The sequence below is a fragment of the Lynx rufus genome, unplaced genomic scaffold (genome assembly GCF_022079265.1).
Source record: "Lynx rufus isolate CCGP_SWC_20201006 ecotype Redwood Valley unplaced genomic scaffold, mLynRuf1.p SCAF_12, whole genome shotgun sequence".
NCBI classification, from domain to species: domain Eukaryota; kingdom Metazoa; phylum Chordata; class Mammalia; order Carnivora; family Felidae; genus Lynx; species Lynx rufus.
Window position 1 is genome coordinate 48,480,319 of NW_025814826.1, and position 25,511 is coordinate 48,505,829.

At 39.6% G+C, this 25,511-nt stretch overlaps 1 protein-coding gene across 1 annotated transcript in view; it reads left to right on the forward strand.

Moving 5' to 3' along the window:
- The first annotated feature begins 556 nt into the window (after positions 1-556).
- The window catches only part of COLEC10 (collectin subfamily member 10), a 36,606-nt gene continuing 11,651 nt past the window's right edge, over positions 557-25,511 (forward strand). The window contains exons 1-3 of the mRNA XM_047073819.1: positions 557-704; positions 21,628-21,699; positions 23,069-23,140. Coding sequence (XP_046929775.1) covers positions 557-704; positions 21,628-21,699; positions 23,069-23,140 — 292 coding nt within the window. The remainder of the gene's footprint in view (positions 705-21,627; positions 21,700-23,068; positions 23,141-25,511) is intronic.

A 25,511-nucleotide genomic window follows, 5' to 3' on the forward strand; every position in this document is an offset into this window, starting at 1 on the left:
ATTCCTTGGGGGTTTAATCCCAAGACAACTCTTTGTAATGAGAGAAGGAAATAAGGTCATGAAGAACACTGGGAGCCCTAGCTTTCAGCTGCCGCCAACAGGTAATGAATATTTCCTTAAGAAAAAGCTCAAAGCCCTGCACAGTGCTTCCATGTCATGCAGGTAATTCAAGCAGTCTCTGACACCATCTTTCTGGAACCCAACATAGAAATGCAACATAGGATATTAAGTTGTCAGCTCATGTACTGAGCAGAAGGCATCTCTATCCTCTCTGCTCTCTAGGTTGTTTCTACTGACCTGCACACTTGAGTGTTTAGCTCAGAGATAATTTTCAGTAAACTGTTGTCACTTGAAAATAAACAGTCTGGATAATGTATGGTCCATTTGGAGCACTGAGAAAATAAACAACCTAGGATATGCTTTCTTCTTGTCTTTGTAGCCCTTTTTGGAATGTGTGCTCCAGATACGCTACCTTCTTCCCCAAAGCAGACGTTTTATTTAAAATAAAGCTGCTTGTTTGGCACTTCTGGGCAATCATTTTTGAAGAACCACAGCCATGAGTGGCTTTGGAGCCCTACTTGGAAGAAACCAGTTCATCCTTCTGGTGCTTTTTCTTTTGCAAATTCAGAGTCTGGGTCTGGACATGGAGAGTCGTCCTACCACTGAAGTCTGTGCCACACACACTATAGCACCAGGACCCAAAGGTGAGGAAAGAAAAACAGAATGTTCATATATAATAAGCGAACTCTCTTTTCTCCTCCCTCAACCCTACTGGAGCTCTCAATGACTTTCTCTTCTCCCTCTTCCTCCTTCTTTCCTTCTATTTTGCAAAACCTGTTATTTATTTTAAAACCTCCCTTCGTGTTAGGCAGGAGAATGTGGGGAGGGGGCAGGACGCGCCCAGGTCAGGAGAAAATTCCCTCCTCTGTGCTGCTCCAGGGGAAGATACACAAGCCACAACTTTGGTCTTTCAGGGATACTTTCCTGAAGATCATCTCTGTTCTTGGGCTGCTCTATTCCAATGCCTTTCTGGGTACTGATTTTGGTAAAGCTACCAGGCAAAAGCTCAGTAAAGAGAAAATTAAATCTTTCATATATCTCATAAATTCGTGGGGTTCTGGTTTCCAAAGAGGAGGAAAATTTTTGTTGAGGATTGCAGGTAGTATATAAATGAACATTTCTTCATTGAAAGTGGAGTCTTCGGGGCCAAGTGCCTTCAGTGGAAGGAGGATAGACTATTGCAAAATTTTTTCAAGTAGAGCCAAGGTCTAAATGTGCTTCAAGCAACTGGTTGATAAAAAATGCTGCTGTTTTCCTGGTTTCAGTTCTGACCCTTTTGTTCTGAAAGTGGTCACTGCAGTGTAGATCGGTGCCCTTATTAGTAATCCCTGCTATGTTTCTCCAGGCTATAGGGTGGAAGAATCGCAGCTGCTTAAAATTTTAAGCAGAAAAAAAGGGTCTTTCAGAAAAAGCAGAAATACATCGCCCTATGCTTGTCTGTTATTTAAATGTGTATTGCTTAAAGTGCATTTTTCGTAATCAGTGAATTAATTTCCTCCTAAGATTGCAATCCAAGCTTTAACCTTTGATACCATAAAATAAATGCAGGGAAGAACAATGAGACCTTGGGGCTTCCAAATAATTTCTTGGGTGAATAAATGAATAATGTGAGGGCAAATGTTCAGAAAAGAAAATTTTGATTAGAAATAAAAGTATTTACTTAGAACTATTAGTGGCATTTCCATCAAGAGTATAAGAAACTTTGTGCCATTCCTGGGCTCTCATGGAAAATGCTGAAAATTAAGTTTTCTTTGTTCCTGCAAATGGGAGAGTCCATTTGAGAATAGCACTGTTGAACAATTTTCCTTGCAGAGAAACTACAATGTTCAAGCTATAAGAAGAATGGGCAAAGCTCTGCCAAAATAATCCAAAACATAATGGATTCCTATTCAACAATTCTATTTATTCCAATCAGCCAACATATATTGAGTACCTATTAAGTTCCAAGCATTGTTTTAGGCGTAATAGATGCATTCAATATCATACATCAGTGTCATGAACAGTAGAGAAAAAATTTAGGAGGGAAGGAGGGCAATTAATATTTATTGCGTAGCAGCAGCCTATTTGCCATGGTCTTCTTACCCTCATTTCTTAATGCAAAATTTCCCCCTTCCTCCTAGAAACCTTGCTAAGATTTCAAACGATGTAAATCTCCTTCACTCTCTTCCTGAGCCTTGTAGAAATTATGAGATGATTACAAGCAAAAATATGACAGAATGAAGAAGTAAGTCTTCCTGGGTGGAGATACTTGGAAAGGAGCCCTCTAGAACCCTGGGTTCCAGAACTAAGTCTATTAGGGACCTGGTATGATGTCTTCTTCTTTTCCCAGAGCCTGGGGACTTTGCATTAAAATGAATTTTAAGTCCCTTCTTATAAAAGAGATTCCCCAATTCTGGAACGTACTGAATACCTACGACATCTCAGGCCTCATGTTAGATACTAAAGGTTTCAAATGAAAGCACTTGTCCTAAAACGTGTCTGCATTTCAAGCTATCAGATTGCAAACTCTTGGACTCAGGGCTCAATTATTTCATTTTCTCTTTGCAAATTGCCTGTATGCACGCACTTGGAGCAACTTATACATGTTCATCCCTGCCTTTCTGCCACTCGAGGCACTGTGCTGGATGCTGTGCTTACAGGGAAAAACAGGACTTAGTTTTTGTCTTCTCTCAAGATGTAAACTGCCATCTACCCTACCTCCTTCCTTCCTGAAAGTGAGCATAGCTCCTCCCCTCCCAACAAGGCAGATTTGCATATTTATTTCCACAAAAAAAGGAAGGAAGGAAGAAAAAAAGAAAGATAAAGAAACAAGCTTGATGGATAAAGAAACATTTTAAAGGACTGAACTATTGCTTCTTTTCAATATATTTTCCTACGAGCAAGCTGGTCTATATTTTTCTTCAAGGCTAATCACGTCAATACCATAGTTACTAGTATCGCACGCAGAAACTTCTCTAGATACCCTGAGAAACATTAAAAGGAGTTTTCCCTAAATTCATTTGGGAGACTGGGAGCTAAATACATCATTTAGAGTTGTATGTGGAAAACCAGTAATGCTAATGTGTCATATAATATGTTTTCCAACAAACACTGATCATTTTTTACTGCATTATTTCCTGAGCATGCCTTGGTGGTAAGAAAGACATTGAATTCAATCTGATCTTCGGTATGTTATTACACCTATTGAGTTTTAGTTTCTTTATTTGCAAAGTGAGCTTCATCAGAGAACTGTTTGAAGAATAATATAAGGTAAACAATGTAAACTTTAAGCCATGTAGACATCATAAATAGATAATTAAATTCTACTTATCTTTCCTTCCTCTCCCTGTTTATCTAAGTCTGTTGAGTAACAATTTTGGGAATAAGCATTGTTCCAATTATCAAAACTTCTTTGTTGAAAGTCGTCTTTTCTTTCTGTGCCTTAAGTTTACTATTGTATGCTGTTCGGCCAGAAAATGTTCTTTCTTTCCCACCTACGTTGTTTCTTTAAACAATTCGTGTAAAATTCTGACCTCTAGTGGTTTTAATTGAAAACAGCAGGGGTGATAAATTTTAACAAGAAATGTTAAAAACAAATGTAAAACAATAAATATTTGAGTGATGATTCACAATTTCCAAAGTATTTTCAAGTAGATTATCTTGTTTAATTCTCACAATTTCCCTAAGTGGTAGCAATTACTTTAAACGTAAAGATAAGGAAACAATCTCAATGAGGCCAAGAGGAACTCTCAAACTCTTTCACATACTTACAGAATAGATATGTAATTTGAACTTTAGCCCTGGGCGTCTGGCTCTGGGTCCAGTGCCATTCCATGACATCTGCTGGTTTCTGTTAATTTCTTTAACATTTATTTATTTTTGAGACAGAGAGAGACAGAGCATGAACGGGGGAGGGTCAGAGAGAGAGGGAGACACAGAATCTGAAACAGGCTCCAGGCTCTGAGCTGTCCGCACAGAGCCCCATGTGGGGCTCAAACTCATGGACCGCGAGATCATGACCTGAGCCAAAGTTGGACGCCCAACTGACTGAGCCACCCAGGCGCCCCCACTGGTTTCTATTAGAATCAGGTTTGGAAGTATATTCCACTGACCCTTGCTGGTAAAGAAATGGATGCAAGAATGCCTAAGAACACAGTGTTCATGCAACATCACAGCTCAACATTGTACCAGTATATGCTGAAAATAATGATTGCCTCCCCTTTGATAATCAACTCCATTACCTTATTAGTTCGCTTGGAAATTAAAGGTATTTTGCCTAACAGCTTATGGTGGCTTCCATTAGTTTTCTTTTCTTGCGGAGATTTTTGCTTTTCAATGACTTTTGTGTGTGTGGCCTAAAAGTTCCTTTGCGATCCATCTGGCTTCTCCCTACTTGTACCACATGAAACTGCTTCTTCACCTGTGGTCTGCTTCAGGCGCCATTGCTTTGTCTCTCATTCTTAATCCAGAACCGTTGTACTCAGTGCTCCCCTCTGTCTGGCCCAACCTTACCCCAGTCCAGATTTTCCCAAAGATAGTTCCTTCTCCTCATTCAGGTTTTAGCTCAAATGCCATTTTCACAGGAGGCCCTACCTGATACCCTTCATTTTCTGGTCCTGGTAATTGGCACAAACTTGAGTTGTTTCCAGGAATCTTCTCAGTCTCTAGTGCAAACAAACCTTCTTGTGACTTCCCCAGACGGATGGCCAAATATGCCCAGAAATGTTGGGATCACTTTCACAGCCAAATTGGAAGTCTCACTACCTGTAATGTAACTATCAGAGGTAATTTGGTTTCATCCCAAATTACAAATTTTACATTCGTTAAAGCTGAAGCCCAGAGAGGTAGAATAACTTGGTCTAGGTCACACAGTGGTTAATTGGTGGCAGGGCTAGAACTGGAACTCATATTCCATTTGTCAGGCCAGTCATTGTTCCATTCTACCATGTTATATCATCATCCTCACATTTTGTCATTCTCATTAAGCATGAAATGATCCTTCCCTTAGTTTTATAAATTAACATTAGAAAAGGAGTCCTGTGAGGTCAATGTATAAACATGGTACAGAATTGTTTTAGCTCGGTCACCTTGATATAAATTAAGTAGCTAATTTCTTTCTGGTGACTTTATCAGAGAGGTTAAGCAAGTAGGTATTTTCCCAAGACCTTTATATTAACGGCATTAATTCACTAGATTCTTTCATTGAGAGTTTTAATATGCATCCTACGCCTAAAGACAAACCAAAATTTTAAATGGTTTGGCCAGGTTGTTCTGAACGATTTTTCCTCTCCTTTTCCTTTTGGATAGATACCAAGAAAGTACTTCAAGGTTAAACCAGAAAAAGAAGAGTAAAACTCCAGTCAATCAAAGTGTGGGCAAAGACGAGTCAGGAGGCCCTGAATGATAATGATTTAAAAAAATTAGCTTGTTTCGTTTTAATCAGGATGTGTCCTTTACTCATGCCCCCTCTTTCCCCAACTCTCTTGCACAGTAACTTGACCACCTATTTGTCACTGCTAGGGCCACAGTAGTAGGCACCTGCATGTTGGTAAAGATCATGGACTTTGAATTTGAGCTCCACTACTTACCTGTTCACGAGACCTTCAAGCCTCAGGGCCTTCATTTTTAAAATGGAGATGATAACATTGTCCATGTCAAATACTTCATTTGAAAATTAAAACATGTTCGGCATATAGCTCAGCCATCCTCATTTTTGCCATTAGCTTCCATTTTCGATTACCAGCCACCATAAGCTGCTTCTTTCCCCCATCCTGACAAAAGGCTCACAGATTGTAAAGTTGGCTCTGTGAATAGAAACCTACCCAGGAAATGCCACTATCTTCTGCAGGTTGCTGCAATTTCCTGCCTAGTGTAGCCCCAAGGCAAAGTCCACTTTTGTTCATCAGTAGCTCACAAACTTGAGACCACCCTTACCCTTCACTAATGTTGCCTTCTTTCCGCAGTTGGCAGTTCTCCAACTGAGCCTGGTAATCTTTATCAATTAAATAGGAATAACAATAGTGTAAATACCCCTATGGATGGAATGGGATTAAATGAGTTAAAACCCACAAAACCAAAAGTCAGTTTTCTTTCCAGTAAGAAAAGATGGGATGATAATAGTGTGAGTACTTCATAGGTTAGTGGTGAGGAGAAATGAGTTAAGCCGCACAAAGCACTTAGCACTGTCTCTCACATATTGCCAAGGACTCTTTAAATATTAGAAAACCGTGGATTAGCAAAACTCGAGAGAAAACAGGAATGTGTTTCTTGTGTTGGGGGTCTTTTTTTCTTCCTTTAAAGAACATTTTCCCATGACCCAGGCCAGCAGGTTTGTTCTCCTTGGATCTTGACCATATACGTAAGCCAGATACAAACTTAAGTCTCTCACTCTTTTTTTATGTTTATGAGATATACTTCTGTTAGAAATGGTGTGTTTTGGCCTTTTCGCATATTTTCAGGATATTCCAACCTATAACCAGTCTGGCTGGTTTTTGCACCACATACTTGATCTGCAATATTCTATACTTTCACAAAATTCGTTTGCAACGTTCTCTGCTCCAAATATGTGCAGTGAAAATATGACACTCAAAGGCTCAAGTGTAGTAGCAGCTAAATAATGTAATTGTTTGCGAATTATTTACTATAATCATTCTTGATTTGAAAACTCTAGAACCATCGTTTCACGTCTCTTGTGGCCACTTGAAAATACTGGTATCTGTTAAATAAAGTATACGAATATGAGTCTTTAGAATTCACAAAGGTTTATCAATTATTTTTCATTGGCTGTAGTGACATACTACAGGAATCATTATTCCTATTTAAAGAGAAGAAACTAAAGCACACTACTCTTGCCTGTGACCCTTCTGAGGGTCATTTATTTGCTATCACCCAGGGGCGACTGTATGTGCAGGCACTGCAGTCTTGAGTACAGCCAAAAATAGTTTAAATGATGTTGCTCTGCCTGGCTTGAGATGAACAAAAATCTAGAAAAGGATTTTGACAGGCAGCACCAAAGTTCCCCACCACACCCACTCCTCAGACCACATGCTCTGTGACCAAACAGACCCTTATGTCCAATGGGAGATAGACAATATGCTCTAGTAAGTAAGCAAGTAAGACAATATGCTCTAGACCAAAGCAAAAGTCCCCAAAGAGATGGAGGGACTTTGACATATTACAAAGGAAGTTCTCTGGAATGCATTTATCAGTGTTACCCTAGCACTTGAAGAGTAAGGCTGGGCCAGTGATCTTAGGGCAAAGTCAGTACTAGTCCATAGACACAGACCAAATACACTGAAATAATACTCACATAAAGTGTGCAAAAGCAAGAAAGATGACCTACTTTCCTAGGTTAGAGGACCATTAAGATAACATTTTATTTTTCAAATTAGAATGGACTCGACATTTTGATTAATCTCTCTCTCTCTTTCTCTTTCTTTCTTTCTCTCTCTCTCTCTCTCTCTCTCTCTCTCTCTCTCTCTCCCTATCTCAACTGTCTCTATATTTTGTCTCCTCATGATCAAAGGAGGAAATATCATGTTAGTATGTTTTGAAGGTGACCCAATCATGCCAATGTGGAACTTTCTCCTGCTCCCTCTTCCTGATTCTCTAACATTTTAACTCTGCACAGATGAGTGTATGCAAAATTAAAATGCTCAGCATTCATTGATGCCAGGGTGTTTCTGCACCTGCCTATAAGGCTTTTCTATTGAGAACTGAATCTCCCAAATGCATCACTCTTACTCCCTGTTCTCCTGTATTCCTTCCTATCTTACTTTTTGGATTTAGAAACATGGGTGGGTGTGGGAGGTTAGGGTATAGTACTCTGCCATGTCAAAATGCATCACTAATGCAACAAAGTTATTGACTTAATTTTCTGGTCAGTGGCAACTTACTCTTGGAACAGGGGTGTCCACTGGAGGAGAAACTAAGTGTTATTCCATCTCCTTTTATTAAAATCAATCTTTTAATAAAGTAGAGCACAGAATGTTTTCCCTATTCTAGCTCCAATGGCTTCATTGTAAATGGAAGCTCATTACATTTTGTTAACCTAATTTTCATTATACCTTGGGTTTTCTTTCTTCTTTTTTTTTCTTTTTTCAGTTTTCATGCTATTTTGTAGAAGTTGTAAGATTGTATCAGGTCTGACCAGCCAAATGATAGTTTAAACCAGAAGAGCCATTGGAAGTCTGAGTAGGAGAATGAAGCAACTTAGATTTTTTTTTTCAGGTAGATGAATCTCTTGGCAAGGTTGAAGGTAGACTGAAACACTGAAGGATGTGAGAAGCTCCCAGTGGGATATGAACTAAAAGCAAGAGATTAATGAGGGCTGTTGGGATAAGAAGAGAGGGGGAGATTAAAGAGAGATTTCAGAAGCAAAACTGGCAGGTTATAATGAGTTCTAAACAGTTTGGGCTGCCTCTGGACATTCAGATGGAAAAGTCCAGCAGGCAGTTGAAAATAGATATCGCAAACATTTTTTAGGCATTTCTTCTCTACAAAAACAAATCACACTATTTGTCTTGACTCACGGTTTTTGTGACTTGTCTCATTTAGGGGAATCATCAGGGAGGAGGACACCACCATTCTCACAGATAGGTGGGATGCCCAGGGATTGGGATGCTGGGATATAATCGCACAGTTATTACTTACAATGCTACTCTTTTTCTTCAAATTAGTTTCTGCCCCACTTTGTACTGAAAAGAATTTTAGACAGAATGTTGTATGTTACATCTACAGAGTGTTGTGAACGTTTCAATGCCAGTGGCATAAATCTCTGGAAGCAAAAATACACTTCAGCCAGGGAGTTGCAAATCTGCACAGCCAAGGAATGGGCTAAAAGAGGCACTGCTTGCCCTTGGCCTCTTCTTTGCATCCCTTTAATTTCTACTGGCTAGAAATTCTAGGTGGCTATTGGATGATACTGTTATAAATGTCTCCAGTGCTCACCTCATTCCAGGCGCCGTTTGACCCTTCATGTGAATTATCACATTACTCCCCTCAACAACACTGTGAGGGAGATATTTCACTACTCTGATTTATAAACAACTTAGACTTGTACAATTTAAGTGGGTTGCCACTGAGCCAGTGATGGGTCCAGGACTTGAACTGAGCCCTTAGATCCCAGATCTTCCACTCCTAACTACCGCACTGCATTGCAAAAGCACTCGCCACTTAGTCCTGGATGGATGGGATTTCTCCTTGCATTTGTTTCTACTGACATGGCTGTGAATGAATTTTAATAGTGAATGATATGTGCAGGCAGAAGAAACCTGCCCAACAAACCTTGATATTGTATTTTTCATTAAGTACAATGTTAGTTGTTGTTGGGTTTTTTTCTTCCTGTTACTCAGACATGCAGTGACTACAAAAGACTTGTAGGTTCCAAGTAGTAATTCTTTTTAAATCAAGTAAACCTGAAAGCAAGAGGAGGTGCTTTATAATCCAAGTAGGAAATATTGCAGGATATTTGAAATCTTCGCTTTTCTTTGCCAGGTCACACAGGAATGAGCTGAAGGAGGAATAAAGTTTTTCGGTCTCTGAAACTGATGGGGCACAATAAAAGAACTGGTTGATATCACGGTCATGCACGTCAACGACCTGGGTTGGATCACAGGAAGCCCCCAGTAAACACAGTTGTTATCATTACTGACATTGATATTGTTATTAGATAACTTAATTATATGTCCTTATATATGTTATTTCCTTGCATTACTTAGCATATTAATATAGAAAAAGCACTTCTTTTCTGTTTCCTTATTTGACACATTATCTTGTCATCTGAGGAGAGAGCAGTAGAGTTTAATAAAAGCCAAATCTCCTTACTCCCATATCACCGATCTTTTCAAAATCACACCCTGTTAGGTGCCAACAACACACATGACAATTTCCCTTTCGTAATACTCATGACATTTAGAAGACTTTGTTTGGTGTCTCCTTCCAACCAAACTTTTAGGCTTAGATCATGTCTAGTCTGAGACCGTGCCGTATGCCTAGGACTCAACACAGGACTTAGTAGTTGGTAGAGACTCCATAAATATTTGTTCAAGAATGAGTGAGCAAATTGTGAAGTTTTGAGCAGCTCTTGAGAGCAAAGTGTAAAATATCTGCCCTCGTCACAAGGAACTTACACTCCAATTAAGGAGTTGACATTAACACAAAAAGTTAAATAACAGTGCATTTTAAAATAATACTCCAAGGCAGCAATTATAGAGTAGTAACAGGGAAGCAGATGGTGAATTACCAAGGAAATAATTCTATCAATAGATTCAGAGAATTTAGAATTTGAGACAGACTGATGGGTAAAATTTACAAAGGGAGAGAAGGGCCATAGTTTCTTTATATTATTAATGATTTATTTTTTAAATTGAAAGAGTATTTTATGCTTGTTAAACATATAGCATGTATAAATATATGCAGAATAAAGATGTGTAAAGAAAAAACTAATGATTTCACATTTCACTGTCACTCTTCCTTTTCCAGACCCACTTCTCCCATGTAGTCATCATTAAGAGCTTGGTATTGGCACTTTTCTCTATATTTTTTCTGTTTATTATTCTTTCTTCTAAGTAAGATCATATGCATGTGACTCTCCAAGAGACATTCTTTATATACTATAACATGGAGCTCGTGCTTTCTCCAGAGGTCTCGCTCTAACTCATTATTTTTAGTAACTGCACAGTATTTCTCCTTGTATTTTCATCAGTTCCATGATGACAAACTTTCAGATGGTTTATGGTTTTTGTTTTTGCCACAGCAAACAAGTGTTTTCATATACATAAATACACACACACACACGTTCTTACAAGTAGTTTTTAGTTCTTACAGTTATTCCCATAAAATAGGTTCCCTAAGGTAAAATAGATGGTTTGGATTCTTTATTTTAATCCTTATTGACAGACTAGCTTCCAGAAATGGTGTAGCAATTGATGTTGCCAGAAGCAATGACTGAGTGCTCTCCGCATCTGTGGCATCGTTTGATGCTACTAGTCTTTTTAGATTATTACTAAATCTAAAGGCAAAGTACCATAAAGACATTTCCATATGTACTATTGTTCTGACTAATAGTATGGGCACTTTTCATCTACCATTTATTACTTATATTTTTAGATCATCTTTTTATTTCACTTACTATCTTTTTGCAAAGGCTTTTTGCATGTTAAGAATATCAATCATTTTCTGTATCTTAGTGCTTGATTTTTTTCCCTTGTCTGTCATATATTTGTTTATAAACTGTATATATTTACGAGGCATCTTTTATCATATAAAAACTTTTAATTTCTCATATGGTCATATATGTTTTGCTTTTCTTTTATGACATCTGTGTTTTTTTCCTCTGAAGAGACGAACTTCAAACAGAGAGAAAAGTGTGTGGCACTCAATGGAGGCATGAATTGAAAGACATTTTAATAAAAAAAATGAATAACCAAGTTGAACAGGAATAGAAGGTTATGCAACTCAATGACAGAAAATAACACCAGAAATTTCCACCGATGCCAGTCTGTGAAAGTCCAAATGCTAGACTAACTAGTTTGGGCTTGGCCTATAAACACAGAGGAACTGCTGAAATGTTTTGAATGGGGCAGTTTTATAATGAAAATGCTATTTTATAAAGATTAGTCTGCAAGATGGTTTGAAAAAGTGAAGTTCAGATCTAAGGAAACCAGTATTTAAACAATTATTCATTGAATAGACACTATTCTAGGCCCTTGGAGTCACTGGTGAATAAGACACCATGCAGACCATTTAGGGACCACCCACAAGGAATAGGGATTATATGAGGACAGGAAGAGGTAGAATGATGGCAGTAGTGTTAGGAAGAAAAAGAAAGGACACATGTGAGAAAAAGTAAGACTCAAGGTGGAAGTTAGGAAGGAGGAATAGCCAAAGCCAATCTGGGTACTGAGCCTGGGAGATTAGAGCATGGTGGCAACACTGGGAGACACGGGCAAATTAGAAGAGGGAACAGGGATGCCTGGGTGTCTCAGTCGGTTGGGCTCTGACTCTTGATTTCAGCTCAGGTCATGATCTCATGGTTCATGAGTTCAGCCTCTTGGGATTCTCTCTCTTCCCCTCTCTCTCTGCCTCTACCCCGCTTATGTGCATGCACTTACTCTCTTTCTCTCTCTCAAAATAAATGAATAAACTTAAAAAAAAAAAAAAAAGAAGAGGGGACAAAAATATGGGGTGGAGAGAGTAGTAGAGCCAGTCTGGCTGCCTTCCTAGATTACAAGCCATCACACAGACCTTTCTCAGCTGACTCAAGTCAATTCATTAATCAGCCATTTGAGAGAATGACATTTCAATCAATTACTAATGTATTTAACTGTATTCTCATTAAGCTCACATTTATCTATCTTAACTTTAAGGGTGTTATTCCCTTTCTTTTGAAAACCTTTGTTGAGAAAGCACCCATTACATCTGAGACGCTGTGCCAAGTGCTAGGGATACAGAGAATATAGTGCATATCCCTGACCTGTCCCATCATGTGACACAGTGTGGTGGATGCTTTGAAGTAGGAGGGGTGTTCCCTTCAGAAAATGAGATGATCCTGACAGTTAAAGAGGGAGATGGCAGCAAGAAAGTCTGTACCAAGAAGACTCCTGGGGAAAGGACGTGACATGTGAGCGGAACCCACAGGATGCATGGTTTGGATGGAAAATAAAAATCCACATGAACTTTTATTGATGAGAACAGTGTAGTAACAGCCTGCCCTCATATAATGACAAATTTGTATTTTATCTTATTTTTTCACTTAAGTTATGAATTTATTCTGGTGGAGCCCAGTGCAAGGGATCCCATTTCTTCCGGAGAAAGAATAGGGGAGAGTTTCAGGTGTAAGCAGGTAAAGGCAGGTGTTTCCTCCATTGTGCTCCCATAACAGCTCCTCTTCTAGCATTTATCACAGTAATTATATGCCTATCTTCTCCTGAGGTTTTGATTTCCTCATAGGAAGGCCCTTTTGTCCTGATCTGTGTCTAGTAGACACATAAGTTTCCTTACATTAGTAAGGAAGTAAACTTAAACTGGTTAGTCAAACAAGCAGAGGAGAGAAGGGGAATTTATAGACTCATGTAACAGGGAGGGATTCAAGCTGCACTATATCCAGTCCGGAGTGAGGTGCTCAGGACTCAGTCTTCATACCTTGCTTCTGCTTTCCTCAATAATGACTTCACTTTAAAGAAGCTTCTCCCTTCGTGATGGTCAAATAGATTCACATATTTCAATAGTAGTTTATCCTCTCTGCAACCCTTGCAGAAAGAGCAAGCCTCCATTTTTGAAAGTTATAACTGCTTGAGTTGTTGAGGAGACTTATCTACGAATTGAGACTCACTGGCTCTTGGTGAGTCACATGTCCATTGCTGAACCAATCACTGTGGGTTAGGTTTAAAACACATGGACGTAGAATAAGCAAGCGTGGTTTCCTATGGAAATTTGTGGGACCGGTACTAGAAGCACAGAAGAAGATACCAGGAAGGTAAAAGCAAGAGATCCCCACTATACACTCAACATTTAGTGGATCATTAAGGGCACACTCAATGCACAGGTATCCTCTGTGAAATTTGCCATCCATAATATCGTTTAATCTTCAAGCAACTCCGTGTAAGAAAAATGTAACTATCTCAACTTTCTAGTTTAGGAAACTGAAGCAGAGAGAGTACGCGCTATACTTATTTAGCATAATATGAAAGCGCTGTTAAGTGGAGATGTAGGAGTTGAGCCCAGGTCTCTGTGACTATGAATTAGTCTGCTAGGGCTACCATAACAAAATACCACAAACTGAGTGGCTTAAACATCAGGAAGTCATTGTCTTGCCGTTCTGGAGGCTGAAAGGCCAAGGTCAAGTTGTTGACAAATTTGGTCTCTCTTAGCTAAGACCTCTCTCCTTGGCTTGCAGATGGCCGCCTTCTCACTGTGTCCTCACTTGGCCTTTGCAGGGATTTTTTTTTTTTTACATTTGTCCTTGTATCCTTTTGTATGTCCAAATTTCCTCTTCTCATAAGGACACTGCCAGATTGGATTAGGACTGCCCAAACAGCCAGAATTTAACTTACTCATCTCGTTAAAGGCCTTATGTCTAAATACATTTGCCTTCTAAAGTACTGGGAGTAGGGCTTCAACTTGAAGGGCTCCGATATGAATTTTGGAGATGAGGAAACAATTCAGCCCATAACAGGCTATAAAACTCCTATTCTTCCCATTGCACCAAGCTTCCAAAGACCTGTGGTTCTGAAGGCTGAGACCCTTGCCAAATTGTATCTTGGTTAAGAGCTGCTTTCTTCCACAGAAGATTGTCCCTTGGACAGCTTTTCTCCTTAGAGGCAGGCAGCTTCCTATGGACTAAAATGAACTTAGTTCTTTTGTAATCATATCCCGACTGTAGGACCAAAATAAACATTTTGCAAATGCTTTAAATGTATTGGGAAAGATGTTAATTGTTTTACAAGGATGGTCTTATTTCATGCACATTCTTTATAACTGGGTGAGATAATGTTAGGGAGGAGCTCAGAAAAATCTCTTAGAGGACCCCTGCCCTACTGTCATGGAAAGATGTTTTTCCATTCATGAGGAACATAGTATTTTATTATTATTATTATTATTTTTGCTGTTCTTCTTAAGCCAAGATGGCCAAGGTCTGGGTCTCCCTTGACCCACAGATAAGTTGCCTCATGGCAGTGAAGATGCAAAGTAATGTCTACACGACATTCTTCCTTTAAAAACTATGCTTGCTCATTTTTTCTGCTTTCATTAAAAGAAATATGAAGAAAACCCCCTCCATGTCTGAAATGGGGAAAGAGAGCTGTGATGAAATGTCACCAAGGGTCTGTAATCTCTCCACAGTTTATGACCACTATCTTTGAGGGTCAGTGAGCCATGCTTGCAGAAGCCTGATTTTAAATTACAGATCACCTTCTCCTGTTGGTTCCTGTTATCCGAGTGTTTGTTGCCAGTCCTAGGATATGAGGCCATTTGGAGAGCTGAAAAATCCCACCTTCAAGGAATGGGCAGGTAACACTAGACATAACCTGGCAATACACTGGATAGGGGAAAAAGGAAATAAGAAACCTTTGTACTGATTTCTTCCTCTACCTGCAATTTCCATCACAAAGCTATTGAAATGAAAGAAAAATATCATGTGTTTCAGCATAAGGAAACAGCCCTCAATTCGGGAGACTAAACAGGTAGTTACTCTATTTATTTCCGTTTACAGACAAGACAGAAACTTTGAGAGGTTAAATACCACACACACAAAGGGATATAATTAGAAATTGAATTCAAGATCTGTAAGAATGAAGCCCATGGATTTTATCAATATATCCTCCCAGCCTCACAGGGACTGCAGTCTTCTGTGAATGACCAATGGAAATGTGTCTTCTCCCAGCCACTCTGGTCATGACAGTTTCTTGATTTATTAGGAGTCCTTTCAGAATTAAAAATGGAATTTTTGTCATGATTTGTTTTCAGTGAACCTAAGTTTATTCCTCTGAATGTCTGTCTTTCTTTCTAAGGGCTCACCTCTTTTTATGAGTTTATATGCAGCACAGTAGTACAGGCTCAAGATAAACGAGGCCACAGAACTCTATAAAGATGGCTTTAGCAAATCCCGGTAGTCAATTAAAATTTAAGATTGACATAATGATATTATGTGTACACAGGAGAATGTTCCTACCTTTTAGAGACCTGCTGAAGTATTTAAGGAAGATATGTCGTGATGTCCGTTATATACTTTTTTAAAAAAAATCAGTAAAAATACATAGATGAAGCAATGACAACATGTTAATTGTTAAACCTCAGTAATGGGCATATATCTATTTCCATTTATCTTTAATTGTGTGAAAATTTACTTAGCACACATAGTTAAGTAAAAAAGTAAGTGATGATTGTAGGATAAGGATTGAGGTAGTGAATACAAAGGAAGGTTTAAAAGAAATGTCATTTCTGGTGGTGATGATGATGATGATGCTAATCATTCTTACACCTCCCTTCTATTCTTGTTAAAAGAAGAACAGATGAGTTTGCCAAGCACCAGGCACTGTGCTGCACACTTTTCATGCATTGTCTCCATTAGTCTACAACAATCCTATGAAGTAACGATTATTTTCTCCATTTAATGGATGGCACTGGGATTCAGAAAAATGATAGAATTTGTCCCAGAGCTCTCTTCACCAAAGGAGGGCAGTCCCTTTGCCTTAGGGAGAGCTGTGTTAGGAGTGACTGAGTTGAAAGAATTCAGGATTAATGGGGAGATAAGTAAAGGCACAGAGGGACTGATAAACAGAGGGACTGGGGAGAAAGCAAAAGTAGTAGGTCCCAAGGATGGCTGAATATTTCGGTAAAAGGATGAGGTGGTGATCCAGGAGGTAAAAGTACTGGGAGATAGTCCATTTTATGACTGTACCAAGATATGTGGTGTATAGGAGAGGTCCAGGGAATAATCGATATGACAACAGAGCTTTCCAAGAACGAGAATGTAATTGGCAAGAAGGTGTAGGTAGAGACGAGAGGGATATATTTTAGAGAAGAGTGCTGGCCCCGTTAATAAAGCACCCCATACCACCTCCTGCACTCAATTCAAAGGCTGATCAGGAGGAGGATTGCTAACAACCTCCTCCTAGTCCATAAGACTATTTTGGCAGTGGGAAAAGTTCAGCTTCTAGTGATTTTTCTTTAGCATTTCCAAAACCAATTCACTAATGTTTAATAATTGCTTCCTTTGAGCAGGGGGTACTGACCTAGGTTCAGCAGTTTCAACTCAAACTAGACTTTAATTTTTAAAGACTTTTTTGCTTGTTGGGGGAAAAAAAAACTTTCCCTTTCCCTAAGAAAAATTAGTCAGCTGTGCGCTCTGCTGGAATTCTGGTGGAGAGATTATCACAGCAAGCTGGCGGCCTGGGGGGGCCGAAACAAATCATTTTTGTAAAATTGAAATTAGTTCATTTCAATTGATAGCTTCTCATTTCATTTTAAAATGGAAGTAGCTATTTTTAAAAGGAAAAAAGAAAGTCTAAATTGCACTACTAATCCAATGAAATATTGCCAAGAGGATGAAAGCAGACAACTGTGAGCCATGTGGGGGATCCTTTCCAAAGCTTGCTTTTATACCTCTCTTCTGTTCTCATTAAAGCAAGTCTCAAAGATCAAATGAACCCAGGGTTCAAGCTGAAGGCAAGGGCACGAGTTGTTTACTTCATCTCTGCCAGCAGCCTGCTCAGCACCGGGCTGGGATGCAGGCACACAGGTCAGAAGAATAATAATCCTATTTTCACCCTCCCAGGTCTCCATCAGGAGCCACCAGGGAGCAGTAGATGACTAAGTCCCTCATCTGGCTGCTTTCAGTTAGATACTTGCTTGAAAACGAATGGGAAAGCTCAGAGGAAGGTGGAAAAGAAGGAGAAGTAATAATGGCACCAATAATTTTTGTGGTTGCATGATTCAAAAAGTGTTTCACATACATCCCTGCCTTTGATCTCACCTTTTGGTGAGCAGGACACGTATCTTTGGTCCCATTGTACAGAATAGCAATCCGAAACCCAGAAATGTTAACAAGAATGTGTTCCCAATCAGACAGTTTGTTAAGAACATGGGCTCTGAAGGCAACTGCCCTGGTTTGAATCCTGGCTTTATTACTTACAAGCTCTGTGACCCTAGGAAGTTACTTAACCTTTCTTTGACCCATTTCTTCACCTGTAGAATGGAGCTAAGAATAATATCCATCTCAAAGTTGTTGTAGAGGCCAAATGATAAGATGTATATCAAGTGCTAGGTACCCTTTGGCCCATAGTATTCAATAAACACTATCATTACACTTGTAAAATGTTTTATGGCTCACAAAATATATCCAGCTCAACTGTATTTATTAGGCACCAGACACAAACAATGTGTTAATTTATGAAGATGCTAGAATAAATCACCCATAACCCCAGCCATCCCACAGGTCACAGATGAGTGTAAGGAATAACACAGAAAAATGGACTCAGGATACAGTGATATTTTCAACAATGAAGGTAATTAAAGGGAGGATTTAGCCCAGCCTGAAAGTGTTAGAAAGGGCTTCCTGAAGGAAAATACTTTCCTAATTTTACCTTTACTAAAACCCTCTGAAGCTCTGCAGAAGATAGTATTTTGTCCATTCTCCAAATCAGTGAATCAAGGCTCAACAAAGGTCAAGGACGTCCCAAGCTCTGTCAGCTAGTGAGTGGCAAAGCCAGGTCTCAATTATACTGAACTACCTCAAGGATACATTCCCTGTGGATTAAGTCATTGAGATGCTTGGCTGGTTTTTTTGTTTGTTTGTTTGTTTGTTTTCTTCCCCACTGTTTCTTTTTTTAAAAAGGAACAAAAACAGCCATTCTTTCTGCATCTCCCCTTTTTCTCCCTGAAAAATTTGACACAATATCAAATTATTTAAAATCCACAATTTGCTAAGGGTCACAGAATCCTGGATTGGAAGGGATAAATGGAGGGATCTGGGAGGGATCTGGAGGCACAGAAATACACATGTTGAATCCTAGCTCTGCCATCCACAAGCTCTATGACACTAGGCAAGGAACTTAACCTCACTGAGTCTATTTTTCCATTCAAAAAATGGCACAATAATAGTTTTCACCTCCTAGAATTGGTATGATGATCAACAGTGCTGGCATACATATAATAACTCAATAAACATTGGCTACTAACTTTATCTAAAGAAATGCCACTTTGTCCATCCACTTCACCCCTCTGGTCTGATCACACAAATCATCTGTGTGTTCTTTTTTGAAAGCTTCCCCGGAAGGAGATTTTAGAGCTTCACGTGGGAAGTGTTTTAATGCTTGACCCATCTCATGACCTGGAAATCCAACCGTTCCATACTTGGCTTTTTGACCTGGAAATCCAACGGTTCCATACTTGACTTAAGCTTTCATTTAAAATATTTACGTTCTGCTGTCAGGAAAACATAGAGAATGGCTGAGCATGCTTTTTCTGGACAAGTAAATGACATCTCAACTTTCTCTCTCCCAAACTGTCTAATCTGAGGAGCTTCACTTTTGTCCTTAGAAGTTTTTTTTTTTTTAATCTACTTCTTTCCATTAGTGACGGACAGGACTCCTTCATATCCTGAGATTGCTGTGGTGATAATTCAGGTAGCTGGTCATAATATCGCGTGTGTTGTGTTCTTTATTTTCAAAGCACAATTGCATACTTACCTTGTTGATGCTAAAATAACTGAGAGAGGTAGGGAAGGCAGGTATTAAGTCCACATTAAGGATGAGGACACTGAGATATAAAGAATAACAATATCCACCATTGCTAAGAACAGATTATGTTCCAGGTCTTTTATGTATTTTATCTTATTAAAGTTCTTATAAGGGCCCTTGTTTTGTAGGCATTATTAGCTCAATTTGTATGGGGGGAAATCGAGACTCAGAAAGGGACGTCACATACCTAACTTTCTCCAGATAATGAGTGGTCAAGTGATAAAGTCCAGATCTGCCTTATTCTAAAGCCAATAAACTCTATCACTGACTTTTGAAGGGTTGCTCAACCCATCAGAGACTAACATGACCTTCGAACCCAGGGCTCCTGATTCATGGTCCAGGACACTTTTCATTAAAACACTCATTCTGTCCTTGACTAGATGGGGTGTGAGAGCTAGATCCACCTATGACTAAGATAGTTGCTGCCCACCTGGGTGGCTCAGTCGGTTAAGGGTCCGACTTCAGCTCAGGTCATGATCTTTTGGTTTGTGAGTTCGAGCCCCACATCGGGCTCTGTGTGAACAGCTAAGAGCCTGGAGCCTGCTTTGTATTCTGTGTCTCCTCTTCTCTCTGCCCCTCCCATGCTCATGCTCTGTCTCTCAATAAATAATAAACGTTAAAAAAAAAAAGATAGTTGCTGCCCACACAGAACTGCTTTGCAGCTGTTCCTGTTTCCTACCTGTCTTCTATTCTTAGCTTCCTGGTCTATGCCTACTACTTGGGGTCTCTCAAACATGCAGTCCGAGAGTAAGAGTTTACAAAGTATAAGTTATAATTTATATATTTTATAATTTGTATATATTTAGGTAATTATATATAAGTATAGAATATTATTTATATATGTATTACACATCAATATACACGTTTGAACATGTACATGCTTCCAGAACTGGCCAAATTCACTATAAAAATAAAGACTTGTCATGCCAGATATGATACACACACACACACACACACACTGGAATATTACTCAGCCATAAGTAAGAGTGAGATCCTGCCATTTGCAACAACATGGATAGACCTAGAGAGAATTATGTTAAGTAAAATAAGTCAGACAGAAAAAGACAAATACCATATGATTTTACTTAAATGTAGAACCTAAAAAGCAAAATAAATGAGCAAACAAAAAGCAGAAACAGATGTAAATATGGAGAACTAACTGGTAGTTCCCAGAAGGAAAGGAGGTGGGGAGATGGGAAAAATGGGTGAAGGGGAATAGGAGATACAGGCTTCCAGTCATGAAATGAATAAATCACAGAGATGAAAGGTACAGCATAAGGAATATAGTCCATGGTATTGTAATAGTTTGTATGGTGATAGATGGTAGCTACACTTGTGGCAAGCGTAACATGACCTACAGACTTGTCAGATCAGACTTGTGTACCTGAAACTAACATAAAATTGTCAACTATACTTCAGTTAAAAAAAAAAAAGAGGGGAGCGTGGGTGGCTCAGTTGGTTAAGCATCCAACTCTTGATTTGGACTTAAGTTATGATATCATGGTTTGTAAGATCGAGTTCCACATCTGACTCTACACGGACAGTGTGGAGCCTGCTTGGGATTCCCTCTCTGCCTCTCTCTCTCTGCCCCTACCCCACTCATGCACATTCTCTCTCTCAAAAATAAATAAACATTAAAAAAAAAGATTTGCAAACTTCTCAGGAATTCACCAGCAAAGACATTTCTTCAAACATAAAGTTAGCTAGGTTTGCAAACTTGAGAATTTCTTGGGAAAAATTTGAAACTGCCCTCCTATCCTACCTATACTGAGAGCAAGGGGAGACGAAGGAAAGAGGCAGACCACTCCAGATTGGTAGGTGGTGATGTGAATCAGCAAGGGAAGTGACATATGAGGCTTGTCTTCAGTGGTGGTAAGACAAGAAAGTTTCCACACCTGCCTACCAGAATCTCAAGTTTATATAGATGCCTTTTCAGGGTTCAGTCACATATACCTGCCAGATGGTCTCAACAACACCTCACTCTGTCAAAGCTGCATCCTTGAAATGGCTCCCACTGTGGGAATGGTGGTCATACATTGCAAGATAGGGAAAGGGGTGAGTAGCTTTTAACTGATTTCCTGGGTCTGGTTCAGAAGTCAATGGGTGGTCACATCCCTTTAATGACCTCCCCCAACAGCGTGCAAAAAGTGAAAGAGTAAAGATACCAGAAGTGTCCTCTCTTTCCCTGACTGTCCAGTCTATGTGGGCCCATGAACATAGTCACATCAGAGTTATAAGGCAAGCCCTTGGCTGAGGAATGGATTCCAACCATGTTCACCACCGTATCCTGGGGAGGATGTGCTATGTTATTATTCGAGCTGCTCCACTCATTCATTTTCCGTTTCCAAAGGAGATGATGGTGAAAAGGGAGATCCAGGAGAGGAGGGGAAACATGGAAAAGTGGGACGCATGGGCCCGAAAGGTAAGTGCAATGATGTGAATGTGACACTGTAATATTAGAATTGCTTTCCTCTCTCTACTGGCCTTGTCCTGGAGATTGGCAGCTTTTGGAACACTCTTGGCTCCAAAGATGAATGAAAGGTACTTCAGATATGAATGTACTCGCTACCAGAGAGCTCCTATGACAGTGGCTGTCAATAAGTCACCACACATTTCTCAGGCTGCCTCCTTAGGATGAGCAGGGGTGGGATATTCCAGGAGACCTAGGGAGGAGCAGTCTCCAGAAATATCTAAGAAACCACGAGTTTTAGAAACACAGCTGGGTTCATAGCTGTGTCTTTTCTCAGAATCCACTGCTAAGCAACTCCTTTTGGCTGACCTAGAGTGTAAGGAGGGGGATGAGAAGAACAGAAAGAGTTGACTGATCCATTGGCTTACTCACCTTTCTAAGATCTGTCAGTAGACGATGGAGTGGGAGGAACAGGGCCAAAGAAGATGACAATGACACAAAGGCCATTAGGGAGTGTTTTTACTCATAACGCCAAGAGTAGCTTCACCAATACATAGCTTCTGGATTGTGGTGTCTAAGCATGTGTCTTCCAAGCACTGGACATATTCTCCATCAACTGTTACAAGGTGGTGGCCCTAGACCACTGACTTCAAAATCTTTAGCAAGTTAAAGAGAAGAAAAGACTCACAAGATTTGGAAACCTCAATTTGAGAAATGCTGATTTATACTCTTGCTATTCTATAAATATGTATAATATTCTATAATTATGTACAATCAGTTGCAAAATTATACAGCTTTATTACTGGTAAATGTTTTTTAGGTCATCGTAGAAAAAAAACAAAACTGATAATTTTGGAGGAAATCATGATCCCGATCATATTTTTGGGGGGTAAAAAGTAGGGCAATCTCTGATGTCCCCTTGATCATGAAGTTTTACGATTATACATTCTCTCCCCTTCTTAAAAATGGCTAAGATAGTCAAATCTTGTTTTGAAATAGGGAGGAAACAGAATTCCCAAGTGAAGCCCAAAAGGATCTAGAAAGGAACAGAATTAGAATAAAACTCAAGAATTCTTCCACTCAGCCCCTTATTTGACCTCTAGATTAGACATCCTCTGCTATAGACCTTTTAGGAATATCGTATCAGTAAACATTTCAATACCATTGGGTCCAGGATTTTCATTCTTACCCACATTTAGTTTTCATATATACACTACAATGCTATTAAGATAGATAATAAAACATAGGATATATGTTCCATACCACAGACAGAAGAGTATGCTTTTTGTATTTCCTTCAAGCGGATATCATGTACTAGCCACATCTTCAAAGGGAATTTAAAACCTTAGGATGTAAAGATGACACATGCTTTGCTTTTCAGGAATTAAGGGGGAGCTGGGTGATGCAGGAGACCAGGGCAACATTGGCAAGACCGGGCCCATTGGCAAGAAGGGTAAGCTGCAGTTTTCTTTCCTCCAGCGGTAATTTGAGGCAAATCAAGCTTACCCTTCATATATTCCAAAACGTTCTGTATCATGAAAATGACCCCTTGTCTTTCTTTTAAAATATGAGTTTTTTCTTTCTTCATATCTTGGCTGTTCCTTCTTTACATAAACAATGTGTCTAAAAAATAAATAAGGGGCTTGAACAAAACTAAACAGAAATTCAGGGACAGAATCAAACATAAAGTTCTGGTAGCCTTGGGACGCCCGGGTGGCTCAGTCCATTAAGCAGCTGACTCCTTGATTTTGACTCAGGTCATGAGCTCATGGTTCGTGACTTCCAGCCCCGCGTCAGATTCTGCGCTGACAGCATGGAGCCTGCTTGGGATTCTCTCTCTGTCCCTCCCCTGCTTGTATGCATGCTCTCTCTCTCTCAAAATTAATTAATTAATTAATTAATTAATTTAAAAAATAGTATTGGTGGTCTCTACATTGAACTATTTCCTGGGATCTGCTGGTTGTAATCCTTGATACAGTTAAAATGGGTATCACCACCATGATGCATGTTCAGTAACAGAAAACAATTATTCCTAAAACTCAATGCAGTGAAGGGCAGTAGAATTTTCTTTAAAAAATTTTTTTAATGTTTATTTATTTTTGAGAGAGACAGAGACAGAGACAGAGAGACAGAGCATGAGCAGGGGAGGAGCAGAGGGAGAGGGAGACACAGAATCCGAAGCAGGCTCCAGGCTCTGAACTATCAGCACAGAGCCCAACGTAAGGCTTTAACCCATGAACGGTGAGATCACGACCTGAGGTGAAGTTGGATGCTTAACGGACTGAGCCACCCAGGCGCCCCTGGAATTTTCTTTCTTAAACTGAATTAAATAATAAAGATTCTTCATCTGGAATTTATTAACATGTTAGAAGCTTTGAGTGTATGTATGTATTTTCTTTTGTTTTGAGTCCTGTCCCCATCCTGCACAAAATTACTGCTTTCCTCTTATACAATAGGGGTGGCTTCCTCTTTATCATCTGAGCACTCCTCCCTACTGTCTTCTTATAAAGCCCCACAATGACAGCAGGTTATAACTGTTCCTGATGGTCAGCAGTTCATGCTTTGTTCCACTTGGTTTGAAGATACCAAGCTGAATAAGAATCACAATTTTCTTGCAAGAAGTTCATAGACTATTTGGGAAGACAGGACTTGCTCAGAAAGAATCATAATTCTGAATAACTAAAAGACTACTATAGGAGCCAGGTGGGAGAGGAAGGCCTGACTGATATAAAGAACCTACCTAGGTCTTGAGGAGCGGTGACATGTGTATGGAAATGGAGGGAAAGACATTTGATGGGGAGGCAAGAGATTCTAGTGCAAAGGTACAGATCTGGGGAAACTCAGTGCCACAGGCGATGGGACTCTGCAGCCTGGATGTGTACCCGGCAGCCTTCCTGCCATCCGCGTCCCCAGCAGCAGCATAACCAATATTGTGCCCCCGGTCTCCAGAGGTGCGTTCTTAAACGGTGAACTGGTGCAGCGGGAGAGAGGCTGCCGTCCCTCTCCATTCATCCTGGAGCTTGGTTATCTCCTCTCTCCCATCCTTTTCCAACTCATTCCTTTGAGAATTTTCCCTCAGCCTGAATTTGAGGGCAGGGACAGAGGGTAGTGCCACTGAAAAGAAAGTGCTGTGCTTTTTTTTGATCCCGTGGCTTATAGTGTATGTTTGCCTGTGACTGAAATTCTCATAGTTGGGGAAGAGCTACATGGACTCCTCAGAGATTATGACTCTTCCCATTTTATGCATTTGGGGTGGTTTTACCATGAAATGAATGAAGCTTTGGCTTTGGAGCCCCACACTTATTTAGGTCCTTCCCCAGACCCTGACAAGGAGCCTTAGCAATGGGTGCACATGTCCGTATGGCTTGGGAAAGTTTGTGAAGTAAGGCATTTATCCTCAATTGGTTAAAATAGTACCCCTCAACATAAAAACAAACAAACAAACAAAACAAAACTATTCCCCCCCCTTACAAGCCTTTTTATGCGTATTTTTTTTCTAATTGCCCTCCCCTATGAATTTTTAATACCATCCATGGACTATATATCTATTATGTATTATGTGTATATTTGTGCTTTATATATAAAAGAGAGCAAGATTTTTCACCTTTCTAGAACCGACTTTTATATCCTTGAACTGGTATTGTCCTTATCAAGGATGCACAGGTTAACACTACTGTCTCCTTCCTTTTTTTAAAAAAAAAAAATAAAGTTTGTTTATTTACTCTGAGAGAGAGAAAGAGGGAGAGAGTCCCAAGCAGGATCCCCACTGTCAGCACAGAGCCTGATGCAGGGCTTGAACTCACAAACCATGAGATCATGACCTG